This window comes from Melopsittacus undulatus, chromosome 12 (assembly GCF_012275295.1).
Source record: "Melopsittacus undulatus isolate bMelUnd1 chromosome 12, bMelUnd1.mat.Z, whole genome shotgun sequence".
Classification (NCBI taxonomy): domain Eukaryota; kingdom Metazoa; phylum Chordata; class Aves; order Psittaciformes; family Psittaculidae; genus Melopsittacus; species Melopsittacus undulatus.
In genome coordinates, this window is record NC_047538.1 from 12,757,920 (window position 1) to 12,776,349 (window position 18,430).

General features: G+C 38.1%; 1 protein-coding gene across 1 annotated transcript; it reads left to right on the forward strand.

Annotated features, from left to right (window-relative positions):
• The first annotated feature begins 1,615 nt into the window (after positions 1–1,615).
• RAB36 (RAB36, member RAS oncogene family) lies at positions 1,616–11,365 on the forward strand. Its single transcript, XM_034068427.1, is given in 10 exon segments — positions 1,616–1,682; positions 2,477–2,589; positions 4,440–4,483; positions 5,395–5,487; positions 7,260–7,324; positions 7,918–7,972; positions 9,258–9,345; positions 9,655–9,727; positions 10,950–11,069; positions 11,301–11,365. Coding segments are annotated over 10 exon segments (783 nt in total).
• The last annotated feature ends 7,065 nt before the right edge of the window (positions 11,366–18,430 follow it).

Here is an 18,430-nt window from a genome sequence, read left to right on the forward strand (position 1 = left end):
TTTGTTGAAACTATTCTTATTCTTAGTGGTGTTGTAAAACACAGCTGTAGGGGTTTTATTATATACTTATCCTTGTTTAAAATTGCTTATCCATGTTGATTTGCCCTTTTAACAGTTTTAGTCTGCTGCAGGAATGGGAGAGGCTTATCTCTTGAATGTTAAAAGGTCCAAGCCTGTTCCAGCATTGTCAAATATTAGAATGTGAGAGCTTTCTTTTGTATTGAAATTTGGAAATTAAAATAATAATAAATAAATAGGAAAATCTTTTGGCATCTTAAATTACAGTCTAGCATACTAAGTGCTATCTAAACTAATGAGTTGGTTAACAATACTTAGACAATACAAAAGAGCTGTGTGATTTTTTATTCCTCATCTTTAGTGTTTGGTACATTAGAAAGAAAGATTACTGTTGACTAGAAGGACATCTATATAATTCAGAATGTCTCATTAGTGGCATGAGTCTCCTGATGCTAAAGCTAAGATGAAGCAAAGTTGAAATTCTGAAATTCCCTCAGGAGTTTCTTTATAATTGCTACTATGCTTAATATTAGCACTCTTAACAGTTCCCCACTCCATTAGTTCCTTGTCTGCTGAGTTAATCCTGCTCTTTCTATCCATATATACAATTATCTTTGAAGAAAACAGAACTATTGTCTTACACAGAATTCAGGTACCACTGGGTTTATTAAGGAGCAGTTTCTGATCGCAGGAATCTATATGGCCACTAAAACCAGTTTGTCCTTTTAAAACTAGGGCCCTACATATAGCTAAATTACTCCAACCCCACGTTCCTAATCTGTAAAAGAAGGGAAGGAAGGGAACTGTTGAGGGCCTGTTGCTATGGCCACACAGCAGCAGCCTGAGCTGTTTGTGTGGCTGGAATCCTGCTGCATCAGCTGCTGCACGGTGAGTCCTTCCTTATACTTGGCCACATGATGAATGTTCTTAGAAACATTCTTTTGAATGCCAGTAAGAAATTGGTATGCTATTAAGGGTCCCCTCCCCCAACAACCCACGAGGTATCATTGCATAACCAAATTGATATATCTCAAGTGAGTTATCTAAATGCATTTGTGATTTTCATATGAACATTATTCTTTTTCCAAGTTAGCCTATCTACTGATTCCATTCTTTCTGAGCTGATCTTGGATGAAAGTTCAATGCTGTGCGAAGAAAAGTGATAGCTTCATCTTTCCTCCCTTCTTTGACCAAATGAAATCTGGTATCCCTAACATTTATTAATGTCCTTTGTGCAGATGTATTTCAAATAATGATGAGCAAGATTTTTAAATTAAACTCTGCAAAATCCTTTGAGGGCTAAACTGCAAGCACTTCTGTTGAATTAATTATCTGCTCTCCCACGGAATTACATTTGATGCCTTGTAGTTTCAGAAAGCCACTGTTTGTTACTACAGCTATGCACCCTGAAGTGGTCCCTTTTACATAAGAAACAGGTTTTAATTTAACACAAATCAGTTGTACTGCAATGAGAAAAGATTCTAACTCTGTCAGAACTGTTAATTATTTTAATCAAGTTCTCCCTGTATTGAAGCAGCTCCTGAAAACTGTTTCTCTTTACGTATTTCCTGTCTGGTAGCAGACTTGAATTTGGAGGATGAAGTCCAACCTAATGCATTTGGTCCCCCCAGTAAGTAGGGACAGAATACTTTCCTGGTTTCACAACGTAAGTATTCTCTATCCTTCTGGTCACAGTATGTAGCACCTGCCACATTGTTTCCCTCCTGATAATAGTATTTTAATTTAATGTCATCTTCTAAAATTAGGAATTGTTTAAGGATTTCTTTTAAAGATGAATGTAGCCTCATGTTGCCATTCAGTGCTGATATATTAATGATAAAGTGTTATTTTATAATACCTATCTTGTTATTTCAGCCAAACATTGAGTAAATGCTTAAAGAGTTCCTATGCCGAGGGGAAATAAGAACCATAGCTGGTATCAAATATGCAAAGAATCTAATTAGATCTATATGGAGGCTTTGGTTGAAGAATTGAGGCAATTTTAATTTTCTCTTTGTATAGGAGCCTTAGTCATACAGTAGATCATTGTAAGGGAGTTAGCAATTTTTTCCATGCCTGATGTTAGCCACATATTTTGCTTTTAATTTCAGGAAAACTATCATAGTTATTTTAAGCAAATATAAAACAAGGTTTCCTCATTTTTAACAAATGTCTAATTAAAAGCTAATAATAAAAACAGTGCTTCACACATGTAAGGGATCTAAGAGACTTCACTATGACTTGCTGGTGGCATGCTCCCAAAGGAGGTTTTACAAACATAGCTGTGGGAAGGCTTTACTGCTTTCTAACCCAAGCTATCCCTTCTCTTATGCCAGGATATCCCTGTGCTTGACAAACTCTTTGAATTAATCTTCTTATCTATTTTTTCCTTTCTGATAGGACTTTTGCAAAGTAGGCATCACATGGTTTATCCCAACAGCTGTTCTCTCCTATTTTCAATGGTACACACCTGAGGCCTCTTTGCAGTTCAAAGAGCACTTCCATGCAGAGGTCAGGACTGCTTGTCAGCAGAGCGCTGGGTAAGATTGTAACTATCTCTCTCCAAGAACTGTTACTAATTTAATTGCTGAAGCAAGTCTAGAAAGCTTAACTGTGTTAGAAATTATCACTATTCATTTAAAATAAATAGCTGTATGTTTTAGTGATAAATGCTTCTGTGTTCCAGTGTGCAGGATCTTTTGTAAAGCGGAGCTCCTATGAATACTGACAATTAACTCACTATTCTTTCAAATCTAGAATTTTTGACTACTACAAAATTTGTCATGATAGCAGTCTTTGGATGGAATTTCTTATTCACTACACTGAGGGGGGGAGAGGGGTGTAGGGGGAAAAGGCCAAAATATGTCTCCCTGAGAGACACCAGAGAGCTTATTGCTTTGTAGAAGCATAGTCACTATCATAATTTACACTGTCATGTAAATTTGTTATAAGTGTCCACACAATTTTGCTAGCAAGACACACTAGTGAATTGAGGCATTTCCCTCTCTGTAAGCAGTGTAAACCAGCTCTCCAGTTCCTTTATTCTGATATCAGAGCTTTACATTTTGGCTTTGTGAATAAAATGGAATCACTTGCCTGTCATTGCTCTCTAGGTATTATTATTTGGTAACTTTTTTTGGTGGAGCCAGGGTAGAGGGACAGACAACTAAGTATTTTGCGCAGTAAATGTAAAGCTTGACAGCAATAGCCATTATCTTAATTTTCCATTATCCTAATTCCTTTGTCATTTGGAAAGGTAGTCTGATAAATTCAGTAGCTAATGGATGTATTTTAAGACTCTCTTGATATTCCATCAGTGTGTTAAATTGCCTAATCCAGGGAGCTTTTTTCCCCAGTATGAATTAATGGAACACACATCTCTAAACCATCAGTTACTTCTTGGCTTTTCCCTTAAGGTTGTTGATTTTATTCAGTATTTCATCAGTAACAGTTAATCAGGCGGAGACATGTCAGCTGCTTAGAAGCCTGCGGCCACCCAGTTAATATTGAGTGGAACACAATATTAGTTGTGTAACTTACCAGACAAGGTTTGGGCTATTTAGAATAGGTAACTTGGAATCAGTATCACATAGAAGCCAAATATAACCAGAAATTGCTTTCAGTAAATTAATTGATTTGTTTAAAAAAGCCATTCCTTTATACAAAAGAACATTAAACCTCTTAAGCCATTTTTGTCATGTGTGCACAGGAGATGTCAATCCAAGTTTACGCCAACAAATAATTTAGCTACCTGTATCTCTTAAAAGATACACTACACTTCAATTTTAAGAATGCAGCTGAGTCACCTAAAGCCCATCTGCTATGTTCTGTGGGAGGACCCAGAGCAAAGCAGATCATTTGCATGAAGCCAACTTCAGATTAATATTATTCCACATAGTCAGAAAATGTATTGGCTCAAATCATGTGGTTTTGGCTCAAACCATTTTTTTTTTCCCCAGAGACAAATTCTGTAGTGGGTATTTTATTATCAGCAGAGTCTTGCTTCTGCACTTAGGACTTGAATTGTACTATTAAAGTCAATGAAAAATTTGTGATTAATTTTAATGAAAAGGATGTAGATACTTTATGGTCTTATTTATAAATGTATATACTTGCAGTCAAAGCAATTTGAATAGAATAGAATTTAAATCCCACTGATTATATTTAAGAAAAAATATGCAGACTAAGAAACTGACTATTTCAGCTCCAGAGGGGTTTGGCTTTTTGGGTGATCACCTTTTTTTTTCTTACACTTTAAAACCAATTCTACAACACAGTGTCATTTAGTTAAATTGGAGTCACAGGTAAATGTACTCATTGCTTGCAACTTAAGGGTTGAAATCAGAATTTTTAGAGAGACAATGTTGAAATTGCTTCTAAAAATGTGTAATGTTTTCAAATATTTATAACAGGCTGGATAGGTAGGAGACCACACGTATATTGGGAAAACCAGCCTTATCCACAGGTACAGTGTATCTCAGCAGATAGTTTGATTCTGCTTTATCTCAAATAAATGTTGTAATGTTCTATTCCTGTTCATTCAGGGTACTAGCTCATGGTTCAGTTTTGAACCATGATTTTGTTATTAAATAAAAAACAAAACAAAGTCTAGGGTATGCGACAGGCTTGATATGCCAACACAGAAAGCCAAGCTCTGGCACTTCAATCAAAATATGCTATATTTTGAACTATTTTTATCCAGTCAAATATGGTACAGTGTTTTATTAAGAAATCCAGTCTAAAGGCTAAACAAATAGAAGGTACAAAAAGAAGTAAGTAAGAATCTTCCCAGTTTCTGAGTCTTGGCTTCATGTTTTCTCCTTACTTATAGGGTGGTTCATCAAAACATTTTTAAGTCGTTGTGTATGTGTGTCTGAACTCATTTCTACACCTGCAAGACAGAGGAAGCTTGAGTTTTTCTGTAGTTTATGAAATAAGACAGATAAAATTCAGAATGCTTTGAAGATTAATCATTTGATTCTTTACTGGATGTTAAAACCAGCTCTTACTGGTTTTGTATTTAAGTCCAGTGAACAGATCATTGAATTTCTGTATGTTATAATCATCATGACAACTTTGTGTCTATGTTTGTGTTTTATTATTATTTCTTCCATGTTTTTACATAGATATGGTAAGTTTTTTATTTAACAGATTAATCATTTGAGTAATTATTTACTAGACCTGTGTATGCTTTCTAGTTTGTCATCCAGTATCTCCTTTTTTAAAATCAGTTTCTTGGTGACTTTGTATATGCTTCTGCAATATTTAGCAAATCCACAGTCAGCTAATACTTCATAATTTACCTGAGAGAGTGTTAGTTTTGCCCTTATTTGTAGCTGGGTGTTACTAGTATTTTATCCTTGGTTTTAATTGCAGATTTTATAAAGATAAGTTTGCCTGAGAGTAGAAGGCAGTGGATTTTGAAATGGATACTTTTAAAATAATTGGAATATAATCTGCTGGGCAGATGTAAGTTGACACAGCATGGTCAAGCATTGCACAAAGTACAATCTCAGCTGAGTTTGAATTGCTGCAGGATCTAGTGGACTTAAGATTTTATTTTTTTTAATGATATAATTGCACAAAGAATAATGTGATCCAAAAACCAGGTTCTGTACCTGGTTTTTACTTGCAGTTTTAGTAAAAAAATTTACTCTCTCAAATTTCTTATCTGTAAAAAATGAAATGTCATTTGTCAATTAAAATCTTGAATGTCATACACCATTTCAGAGTAGTTCTGCCTTTTTTACTCAAATTCCTTGAAGCAAAAGTGGAAGCTTTTGCCCCAGACTTTGTCCACTGTTACACCATTCTGTCATTTGATTTTAGTAGGTACAATGAGCACTGAACTTGACTTTACTGGGAATTTAATTCTTGCAGTCATTGAAATTAATGGTAAGGTGTTCAGTGATTTCAGCAACTCTTAGGGACTGATTATTTTTCCCCAAGTCAGAAAGACTGGATTTTTACTAGAATATGGATTTAAAATCTTTGATTTTCAGCTTTGTTTATCAGACTAGCATGAATCCTGTCCTTCTCTCACCTGCCTTGGCTCTGCTGAAGGATGTCCTTTGCTATTTCCAGTGGCTAGCAGTAATGTTCTGTAGACGGCATTTCTGAATCATCTATGCTGTACTGTGACCTACAGCAGAAATAAAATGCTTTGCAGGAAATATTTTAGTGCACGTGTTTACTTAGGAGCACATATTTTTCTGAGATCATTAATGTAGATAGATGCTAATGGGATTTATTGAAACATACTTAGAAATCCAGATTGGACAGGGCTTGGAGTAACCTGGTCTACTGGAAGGTGACCCTGCCTATGGCAGGGAGTTGGAACTAAGTGAGCTTTAAGATCCCTTCCAATGCAAACCATTCTATGAAACCATTTCCAGCTGATTTCTGTGTCACTGTTTTTCTGAAAATTCTAGCAGGCACTATCCTTTTGGAACTTGAGTCCCTCTAAAGATCTAGACTGATGTATCAGTATTTTGCAAGCTGAAGGAATAAGGTTTATGAGCTATAAAATGTCAGGTTGTGTTAGCTGCAATCTTCAGTAGCTGGGTAGAACATTTCCATATGATAAGCACTAGTGCCCCCTCTTGCTGAGAGATTTCTATACAAGATAAATTTGCAAGTGTCCATGACTGGCAGCACTAGTCTGTAACAAAATCCCAAGCCTCTGTAGTGCCATCAGTAGCTGAGAGGACTGCATATCGTATTCATCAACAGAAGCACACTCTTTGTTTTCTTTAAGGGTGTCATTAGTACCTGGGGGACTGAGTTATAGGTCTCTAATTTGTAGTGTATGGGCAGACGTCATATCTAGCAAATGCAAGATTCTAAGATTCTATGAGCTAATATATGATCTAGGTGGCATTAGCACCAAAAATTCTCAAAATTAGATTGCCCTAGAAATACATACAAATTACATAGATGAAGAAAAGGTTTTTAAGAAAAGGGTATTACCATGCAGAATACAAATACAAGTATTTGAACTGTATCTCCAAAATGACAAATACATATATAAAAAAGAGGTAAAAATAGAGTTCAAATGTCTTCATTAAATAATAGAGCTTTACTGTATTTTTATCAGTAGTTAATGAATAACATGTTCCAGATGGCAGCACTTCTCTGGTACCACATTCTTCTCCAACGTGTACCAGTCTGCTGCATGTTTACTCAGGTTACACTGGGTTTCATTAACCTGAAATTTCTTTTTTTTTCCCTTTATTGCACAGATGGGACACAGCAGGTCAGGAGAAGTTCAAGTGCATTGCACCTGTTTACTACCGAGGAGCAGTGGGTGAGAACAATATTACTTTGATCCTGGCTGTGACAGGAGGTTATAATTTATACAGAAACCTGTATGTGTATGGGCTCCCTGGAAGGGTACCTGTAGACACAGTGTGGTGGAATGGATTGTCCTTTATTGGAGAGAAGGGACTAAAAATTTGGTGAATTGATATGTTGTTGGACCTGCAAGCTCTGGATGTTCTAATGGTCAGTTATAAAATTTTCATTTGTGTTTAGGGGAAAAGAATTTGGGTTTGGGTAAGATTACTGCTGAAGATAGAATATAGAATACTTCTGGCATTCTCTTTGGTAAGAGATTAATTCCTGCAGAAATTAAGTGGTCCCTTTATAAAAGAAAAGATAAAAGGAACAATAGCACTATAGACTGCAGTCAAAGACTAAATAAGGTGGAAGACTGATGAATGCAGTCTCACTGGGTGCAAGAGAAGGAAGAGGAAGGAGGAAATGAGTAGTCTTCCACCTACTCTGGGTTGAATCTGCTCTTGCACCCTATATGTAAGCATCCTCATCCACAATGAGCTGGAAAGAATTCTGACACACTTTCTAACTTATTTTTTTCTCTGTTCTTGTCTTTTATTGCATTTATAATAACAGTGTTTAATCTGGCTGATACCCAGACTTTGAATAACATCAGAAAGTTTCTGTATTTTGGCTTAGGCTTTAGAGCTTTTGCAGCAGGTTTAAATACCTTGGATAGTCTGTAGTTGCTGAGAACTAGCTGGATCATGAGTGTATATTCTACTGAAATAAGAAATGAAGAATGACAGTTACTTGTTTGGATTACATAGCACAGGATTTTTGTAGAGAAAATGCAGAGCATAAATTTAAACTACTTACCCTTGACTTCCTTTATGGTCAGTGGAGAATAAGGTAAATAGTGAAATGGATGAGATAGATGGATAGATAACATCAGATGCATAATGTCTAAAGAGCCTGTCTTTAGATAAACTGCTAGCCCAGAATTTTCTTTCTCTGGTTTCTGTAGTGATTCTTTTGGGAGATAGGCTGTCAGAAAGAGGAGAGAAAATTAAAACCTCAAAGTATATGCAGCTCTAGCTGAACTTGTTGGTTCAGGCACTTGTAATGGTTTACTTACACAATAATTGTTTTAAGTAAACTTGTTCGGCTTTTAGTGCAGGCTGCAAACCCCAGGTTGGCTCTATGATCCATATTGTTGTCACCAGCTCAGAGCCTATATCTTTCTAACATACTGTTCTGACTGCAAGGCAGGTACATGTTTCTTTACAACTTGTACTCTGTCTGATTTGAACATGTAACTATTTTCTTAGACTACTGCTGTTGTACTTAGCTCATTTGCATATGACTTTGTAAAATAATATATATATTAGTGTCTCTGCTTGGCTGAAAATAATTGAAGCCTGTGAACCTTATTTCCCACACACGCACATACTCTCTTCCCTCTTTGATTTGTGTCGGATGACTCAAGAGGAACTTGATTGCCAGAGTAACAGAAATATAAAAGCTTAGGAGACAAGAATCATGCAGCCTTCACAGGGAGCTGTTTTATAACACTGAATAGATTATTTCACTGTTTTTTATTCCTGTTCGTATCTAATGTGCTATGTTGTTCATATCTTTTCCTCTGCTTCTTGTTCTTTTTATTCCTTGTCTAAACCAAAGTTTGCCCTCTCCCCTGTACTGATAAATACCCTCTCTGAGTGCTGAAATCATTGTTGAATTTGCGCTTTATGGTGGCCATGTTTGAACTTTTCATTAATGGGAGGCATGTATTCAAAGGAGTTGGAATAGTTCCTAGTCTATTTCTGCCTAGAAAAAAAAGGCTTTTGATCCTCTCACATAGGTTCATCCTCTCACTTTTCTTGTGACCTGATTATCAGTCACTTTCTCCTGTATTCCTCAGTCCCTCTGACTGATTCCCTCATTACTCTTTTGTATTTCAGACAGTGGCTAGCAGATGCACTGAGGGAGAATGAGCCAGATTCCAGCTTCATCTTTCTAGTTGGAACAAAAAGAAAAAAAGATGTGCTGGTAAGTAAATTTAATGCAGATACGGAAAACAGGTTTCCTGTAGTTCCTCAATTGATTTCCCTTACAAGTTGTACACAGTGTTGTTGAGATAAAGACCTTCAGGGAAAAATAAACAGAAAGAAAGCTAGAACTAGAACAGCACTTGGAACTAATTTAAGAAAATATTTTCTAAACCCCCCCCCAAGAAGTAATTAGTGAAATATCCCTATTTCAGTTCCTTGCATAACATTTTTCAAGCACATACAAACAACTGAAAAGGCAGAAAAAAATCTGGGAGTACCTAATGATCTTGGAGGTTGGTTTTTTTAGGTACAGTGCGTTCATAATTCAGAAAGAGGGAAGAATTCTGAGTTGTATACGACATCATTTTCAGAAGAATGGGGTATAATGCACTCACCCTATAGCATTCTGAGTCTTGTGTTTGTCTTTCTGTAGCTATCAATGCTGAATTCCTAAAGAACTTCCTTCTTCTGCTGTTTATTTTGATTTTTTTATTCCCCACCCGCAGCTGTCATAGTATCATGCAGTTTGTTTCTTACCCGTCACTGAAATAAATCCCAGAAAACTGCACGTCTGTCTGTTTTTTTTTCTGGTACTTTGTGTTGCTTATGCTGCTTTTTCTGAGTTGCAGTGAAAGCTAAATGTGGCAGACCTCTGAAGGTCTAGCAATGTTAGACAGATCTGAAGTCTTGTCTGAACTATAATTCCACTGTAAGTTAGTTTATGGTTTTAGAAGACAGCACTTTACATTGAACGGGAGACAAGAGCAAAGCAAAGTATTCTGGGTTCTATGTATTACTCCAGTATGAATCCAGTATCTTCCCAACAGATTTGCTTCATGTTTCATCTTGATGTCACATAATCCTTTCCAAATCTTCAGGATTCTTTTCAATTGTGCAGGGGTTCCCCATTGTAAGACAACGTACAGAATACTGTGCAAAGATGACTTGTCCATCACAAATGGGCTAGAAATTGAAAGTGAAGAGCAAGATACTGATATGGTTGATCACAGAGAACAAATGAGGGGAGAAACAGAACTAAAAATAAAGTGCAAGAAAGCAAAATCTACTGAAGGGGCAAGAAATTTTAGTCCTCAGAAGAGACAAAAAGAGTAAAAAATAAAAAGGGAGGAAGGCCATTGCATTACAATGTAGTAAAAATAGATGGAGTAAAAAAAGGATCTAAGATAGAGACAAGAAAGATTAAACCCAAAGGACTGTTGTGATTAGTTTGGCCTGAAATTCTTCTGCTGGGAATGGTGGTGTGACAAGAATTTAAAGACCAGTAGCTGGGCTGTCATCTTCATAGCTCCCTACCACGCTATACAGTTAGATACAGTGGTCACACTTGGTAATTGTTGTGTGGGAGCTGAATGCAGACTTGCATTTTAAAAGCGATACCATGTCTGATTGCGCAAGTTATAAGGCAAGGCCACTAAGGCCCCACAACAGTGACTGTGCTGCCATGCAGAATGCCCAGCAGGCTTTGGAGGCTTTGCCAGAGCACAATATAGAGCAGCGATCTGCTCATAAATATGCTTGTTATGCTGGTTCATGTATTGATGTGCAGTTTTAATACCACATAATTTCAGCCTTGTTTCCTAGGGGAGATTGTCAAAGAATTCCTTTCTCAAGTTTCTACCTTGGCCTTTGAACAGTCCTTGATAATGTAGCTGGAGAATATTTCTGGGCACATCGCCCAGATTGGGTCAGGAAACCTCATCAGTATGTTGAGGTTTGCTTTCTGTGTGTATTTCCCTCATGTACAGTCTGAAGTACTAGGAAGGTTTTTCAAGCTTTGCAGTGTGTTTCAGACACCTCAAGCATATTCATGTCATTATCTACATGAGTTTTAGCAGATAGGAGTGACTGGGGCTGCATTCAGCTTTTGTTACCCTTTACAATGGATGGTATGATTTCTTGTGAATTAATTGTATAAATTCTCTGTTTTTACAGAAGTGGAAAAAAACATGATGGAAATCCCAGAACACAACTATCAAGTAAGCCTGAGCTGTTGCTGACTAAATGTTTCTGCAAACACCATGATGCTCTGTAGTCTAGCATACTGTTCCGGAGTTTAAGAATTCCAGGTTGAGAGAAACGCAACACAGTAAAGAATCATAACTAGTTTATTAGTATGGGGAAAATATAGAGATAACAAATGATACAAGAAAGGATATCTCTGATGTTTGGTTATCTTACCAACCCCAAGGATCGTGTAACGACAATCAGGAAACCAGCTCCAAGAAACATCATTGCAGTGCAAGGTGGCAGGCTTCAACCTTAGTGGGCATCCCTGTGGAAGCAACATTGACCTGGGTGGTATGAGGTTCTGCCTCCTAGCATTGCCTGAGGCTTGGGCTTTTATACTAGCAAAAATGCATGCTCATTACAACATAGGGGACCAGGCTACATCAGAGGAAGTGGCCAGCTATATCTAGAAAGGTCTCCAAGCGTCAAGAGTTTTCCAGGGCTGAGCCAAACTGTTAGGGTGGTGAGGTGCTGGAATGGGTTGCCCAGGGAGGTTGTGAATGCTCCATCCCTGGCAGTGTTCAAGGCCAGGTTGGATGAAGCCTTGGGTGATATGGTTTAGTGTGAGGTGTCCCTGCCTATGGCAGGGGGGTTGGAACTAGATGATCTTAAGGTCCTTTCCAACCCAAACTATTCTATGATTCTATGACGTTCTGGGGAGGAGCTACCACAAACAGTATTTTTTTGTGTGTTCCACCATGGACCATTATCTAGTGTCGCTGACACACATACCTACAACAGGGAAAGCTCTCAAAGCAGTAGCAGAAAGTTTTATTTTTGGAAATGAAGGAGGAAAACGTCTTCAAACTTTCTTCTGAGAGTTCCTTTGCTGCTGCAGGCTCACTTGTGCAGGGTGGCACAGTTTTACATAAACCTTTCTGAGTGGAAAAAAAACCATCCTTGTCTTAATGTAAGAAGACATTACCAGTGCCATGGGCTCACCTGTCTGCCAGAAATACTTGTAGTGAAAAATACATTATTTTAGTGTATTATTCTTTGATAATTCTCTACAACTTTTAGATAGAGAGATTGTATTGTCAAGGGAGCAGAAAACAAATGGCAGTTCAGAATAAAGGGTGCTAGCTATATGGTTTTGTCTTTCAAGATCATAATAGAAAATAATTCTGACTTGCTTTTAAGCATTTCAAATATTCTACGTCTGTTCCAAAATAAATCTGTTTTAATTACAGGTATGGAAGTACACAAATGCAGCTGCATAATTTTTGCTGTGGTTTCTCCATCCAGGAGAATTCTGTGTTATTTTTCATTTTCGACTTGAGAATCAGAGCCCAGTGTTTAAATATTTCCAAGCCTCAGAGAAGCCCAGATAGAAACTTTGTTGTTTTATCCCAGCTATCTAATATATTGAAAATGTTACCAGATAAGAATGCTATTCTTTTCCACTCTCGAATAAGGGAGAATTATAACATAGGTGCATAACATGGAAGACATGAAATCTAGTTTTCCTATATTCAGAAGAAAATGCAGAGTCCTTCTCTGGATTGATCTTCATTAATATTATCTATGCTGCAGTTCTATTGTGTTGCTAAGAGTAATGACTTTAATTTTATTCTAACTGGAATTTTTGTTTCTAGTAATGTAACATGATTCTGGAACCATACATGATCTCTGTCATGGACTTGTTTATCCCTGCCCAGAGGCAGAAACTCTGAGCTGGTAAGGTTAGTTTTCATACTGCTACTAAATTCCTAGTCACTCTTTCAGTTTTTGCTGGACAAGATAATTTGATCACTACATGCTGGAAACAAATTTGCTCCGCTGCTCAATAAAAGCAGCTTTGTAGAGAAATGGTTTTGCCAATTTGTGAAAAGACTTAGAAGTGTGTGTGGGTTTAGAGGGATGGGAAAAGGTGGAGTTCTCCAAGGTAGGCACATGCTTGTTAAGCCATAAGGCACTTGCTTTTTGAAGATGTTACTGACTGCTTCTGGTAGAGCCTGTTGTCTGCACATGTTGTTGTAACTTAGTGTGCTGGCTGGATCAAAAACCTCTGCAATGGTTTTGCCTTTTTAAATATCCTTTGACATAATCTTGTGCAATTAGTATTTAGAAGTTACAGACATTGTTTAATAAAGAAAGATTAGCTCTGGGTACCACTGAATTTCATTGAAGTAAAGCAGCTTTATAATGCTCTTCTGCTCTTTGGGACACAATGATGGATGCCAAAAGATATTTCTGCTTTAAAAGTCATCCCTGCTGACAGATGACATTGCCAGAAATATAAATGACAAATAATGTTGTCAGTATTTGTGAAATTGTATTAGTATGATTGATTATGATAACTAGGTTTAAGATTCAGAAGTACAAAAGAAGTGAAAGGGAGATAGACACACTTGTCTTTATTTCCCTCTTATTTTTCCCTAACTTGCTGAATTTGAATATTCAGTTCTGGTTATCTATTCAGTGATATTTTTGTAATATAGATAAGATACTGTAAAACTTTACCTTGCACTAAACCAGACACATTTATGGTCCTTAAATTACTGTCAACACTCATTTGAAAGAATTAGCAAAGAAATCGAAGTGAGACAGCAGAAAGACTGTTTCTCTAGAAGCAGCTTATAACTCTATATCTTTAAGATTCAAATCCAGGATTATATGCTCTGCTGGCATAAAAAAAATAGAAAGAAAGAAGAAAACCTATGGACAGTTACATTTTCTTTTTTTTGTCTCTTTTTATTCACTTTAGCAATTGTGCCAGTTCTGTTGGCAAAGATAGAAATGTAGCATTTGGTGGGGAAAACGAGTGAGTCTGTATGGAGCTATTTACCCAAATGTGTAATGTTTTGACCTCATGATGATCTATGTATTTGTTCATCTCCCAAATCTGTTTCACAAGGATGATGAATATACACTCCACTTGTGCCATGTGTTGCACTGAGTGGGCAGCATAGGCATTGTCTTCATGTTGACTGAGTTTGAATGAGAGTAGAAGAGCTGGTTCACTGTGCTGTAGCAAATCTTGTTGTCCAGGCTAGGTGCTAGGTTTCTGTGCAGATGTGTTACTGTTTACAGCTACAAAATGACTCAGTATCAAGTATAAGAAATGATAGGGATTCCATTTTTAGTTTCCCCCAAAATCTCTCTCCTCTTCTTTTGTTGCTGAGCTCAATTTATTATACATAATCAGAGATGCAATTCCTTCAACAATACAATTGTATTGTTTGGAAAATCAGCTGGCACAGTTTTTTCTAGTGATTCATTACACTGCTTGGTGTCATTACTGGTTTGTGCCTTCTGGAGCTCCAAAAACTTCATATACGAATGCAATACTCTGTCAGTCATTAACCATCACTTGACAATAATATGACTCCATTTATTCTATGATGGATGCTTTGAGACTTTTTGGTTGTGTTTTTTTGGTTTGGGGTTTTTGCTGTTGTTGTTTGGTTGGTTTTGGTGTGTGTTTTGTAGCCTCACTGAGACTTCCCCTGCAAAGAACTCAGTATTAATAGTTGATCATCTAAAATGAAATCTTGGATCATGTTGTGAATGATGAATTGCTTAAGAAAGTACAAAGGAAACTAACTTTGAGAAAATAAACATGAACTGTCAAGTTCTTAGATGTTTCTATCTGGTCTATGTTTTATCTATACATGTTAATCCATTCTATCAGCAATTTAATTGGCTTTGAAGATGCCTTAAAATTGTGGGAAACAGTGCTGGAACAACTGTATTAACTCTAAACACAACCAGGCTAAACCTTGATTTTGATACTAGTTGAAGACCACACAGTGGTTGTGGCACAGTTGTAGTGCCAGCTTCCTTTTGTGGAAGTTACAGCTGAGGAATTGGAGAAGTGAAATTTGAAGGCAGTCTGAAGCAATGTTAAAGAGCAATTGTAGTAATCAGTTTCCCAGAAGAAGTACTAATGTTGTGCTGTTTCTTGAAAAATAAGTAGAAGCTAATGTGTTACTGAGTTCCTGTTGAAATAAGTATACAGATACCTGAGCAAAACAACTGGTAATGGATCAAAAGCCATTTAACAAAGTCACCTAATGGGCAAAATTAATTTCTTATTACAAAATCCTTTACTTTTTAATGATGTTTCTGCCTTTTGAGTGATTATTCAACCCCTATATTAATATTAATGTAATATTAATATTTTTATTCTTACAGGTCATTTGATTCACATCTTTCTGAATCCTGTTGGTTTCTAGTTCAGGCTCATCCTGTTGTGGTATGACTGGAATCCATTCTTCATTAATAAATCTGTCCCCCTGTGTCTTTTTGGGTTTTCATCAAGTCTATGGAGTACAATATAATGCACTGGTGAACGAATGCTATGAACTCTTCTGTGTATTGCATCCTCTGAGTATATGAGTTAGAATGAAGTCTTTGGCAAGTTGAAGTTATAGCAGAATCTGCATTTGGTAGCAGAGGTGGTTGCTCAGTTTCTCATATTTTTCGCCAGCAGTTTGTTCTAGCAGCAAGAGATTGCAAGTCGCTGAATTCTAAGAAGGAGAGTTCCAATTTTTCTAGGTTTATAGAATGTTATAGGTCAGATTGGACTTCTCAAGTCTTACTGACCTTATTAAACTCTACCGCTTTGTGCTAAAAAAATGTGGTTTCTCAATTTCAGCCACAGATTAATCAGATTTTTTTTTTTTAAAAAAGACTCATCTTATGTTCGACCTTTTGGTTTTGTTTTGTTGATTGATTTTGATTTAGTACTTACAAAATCTCTGCTTCTCTTGTGTGGGAACATGCTGAAGAAAGAGTTCGTTAAGTGTCAGCTCAAGAGATTTTCAGACTCAACCGAGCCAATGCTCCTCTTTCCCACAAGAGGGAGCTCGATAGTCACTGTAGTACTGCTTGCGATTTGACTGAGAAGGGCTTTGCAATCTGTTGAAGGCCGGCAGAGGGTATGTGCTGGGCACTCTTCCTGTAGCTTAGGCTCCTCATCACAGGATTCTCAGTCTCAAATCACAGCTATGTGTTTACTACCATAGTCTTAATGAAATTTTGTCTCCTATTAAAATAATACTCTGTTGAATGCATAAAGCATTCAACAAAAATTCAGAGATCCCTTTGATTGCCACTGGAATTTCTGATATTGCAGTATCTCAACAGATAAAGAGGGTATCCCTGTTTAAAAGTATAATTCACTAAGAGTTGTGTGCCCACACAAATCCTTCATCTGGCCCATCAGAATTCTTATTCCCTCCAGAAAGGACCCAAATCTCAGAATAGTGAACCCAAATTGAAAAAAAACTCTGTAGACATGAAAAATCACAACTGAGAGACTTCAGTAAAAGTGAGGTATGAATTCAGAACATAGCCCTGTGATATATTTGTCCTTAAGTACAGTACAATCTTAAACTTCATATTGCTGGGAATACTTTGCATGTCAAAATTTGATTGTTCAAACTGGCACGAAGGCAAACAAATAGTGGACAATAGCCATGGTGAAAAGCCAATTAATATTATTTCTGTGAAAAACTGAGTTTTCTTGAAAGATTTATAGAGGTATTTACTAAACACACAGATTTTATTATGACTTAGATTATAACCTGTTTTCCATATAGGTCAGCTAGTGTCTCTTATGTGTTAAAAGCTGAGGAATCAAGTGCAGGAAAAGAGATTAAAATCAGAAAACAAAACCCAAGAGGGATGAACCCAAGACTGAATATATGATGAGCCGTTTGTGATATGTCTGAAAACACCCAGAAGTATTTTGTTTGGCATATAAAAAAGCATGAAGAGAAAAACTGATTGATGGGTTCTGAAATATTACATGTCTCAGAGGTAAGAGAACTGCTCATGTGGGCTTCTGCTTTTCATTCCTATGGGATTTTATTTGTTCTTGCTGGGTCTATGTCCCACCTTCCTTTTTAGTAACACATTCCAGAAAAGATATACTTCACCACAGACATGAAAGAAGGGAGTTTATGGGGGATATGAGGTGTATATAGTGCACTTTCTACTATCATCCAAACAGGGAAGATGGAACTTCAGGTGTAATTGTTACCACCTTTTTAGAGGTTGAATTAGTACATGGAAAGGATGAAGGGCTGTACTGTCATTTCAGGAGTAGATACTCAGCAGGCAGACTTGTTTAAATCATCTGCCACCCTTCAGCCAGAGCTGAGGTGTAGGACTCACACCTCATTTGTGGGACAAATTATTTGGGCTAGGATAATATACTGGGCAAAAGCGAGAAAATGCCTGAAAAAACAGGCACAAAATAGCCTGTATTGTTGATATTACGGTGATTTGGGAGTACCAGTTGCCCATCTCAGACATCCAGCTTGTCATTTATTGGCAAGGAAGAAAGGACTGAGGGAATGACAAGCCTACTACTAAACAAGGCTTACATTAGTGGGGGAAACGTGACCTTTGAAGGTGAGCTGCATCAATGCCTGGGGGAGAGTGTTGCTGTGAACACAAGACAGAGCAGAGACGTGCTGGTGTTACACATAATATATGGATGTATGGACAAGAATGGATACTCCCCCTGTGCATGCATCCCTGTGTGCATGGTGTGTTCTTGCCCAGACTTAGGTATAGCTATGTGGGGATGCTCAAGCCCGCTCTCGCAAGCACAGGGACAGCATATACAGCTCTCTGCCTTTGTCTCCGCGGCATCCGTGGGGAAGGGCTCAGGGCCGGGCCCCGCAATCCAGCGGAGTCCCGCGGGCACCGCTTCCTGCTGCCGGCCCGGGCTGCCCCTTTAAGAGGCCCCAGCGCCGTGTCAGCCGCCGCGCCGGGCTCTTCCCTCTCCTCCCCTTCCGCAGCGCTGCGATTCGGGGCGCCGCCGCCAGAGCCGGGCCGCGCAATGGGCAGCCGCGGGCAGCCGCTGTCGTGCCGCCAGCTGCCGAGCCGAGAGGGTTGTAGCGGGGCTGCGGGGCGCCCGGGCACCGAGGGGTAGCGGCGGAGTTCGCCGCGAGACGCGTCGCCGCCTCGGCGCTCTGCGCGGGGTTTCGGAGAGCGTGTGCGCCCGGAGCACAGCACAATAGCCGGGAGGAGGAGACAGGGAAAGGGGCAGGGGGAAAGGAGGAGAGAAAGAGAAAGCACAACACGGGGGCTGGCGAGGG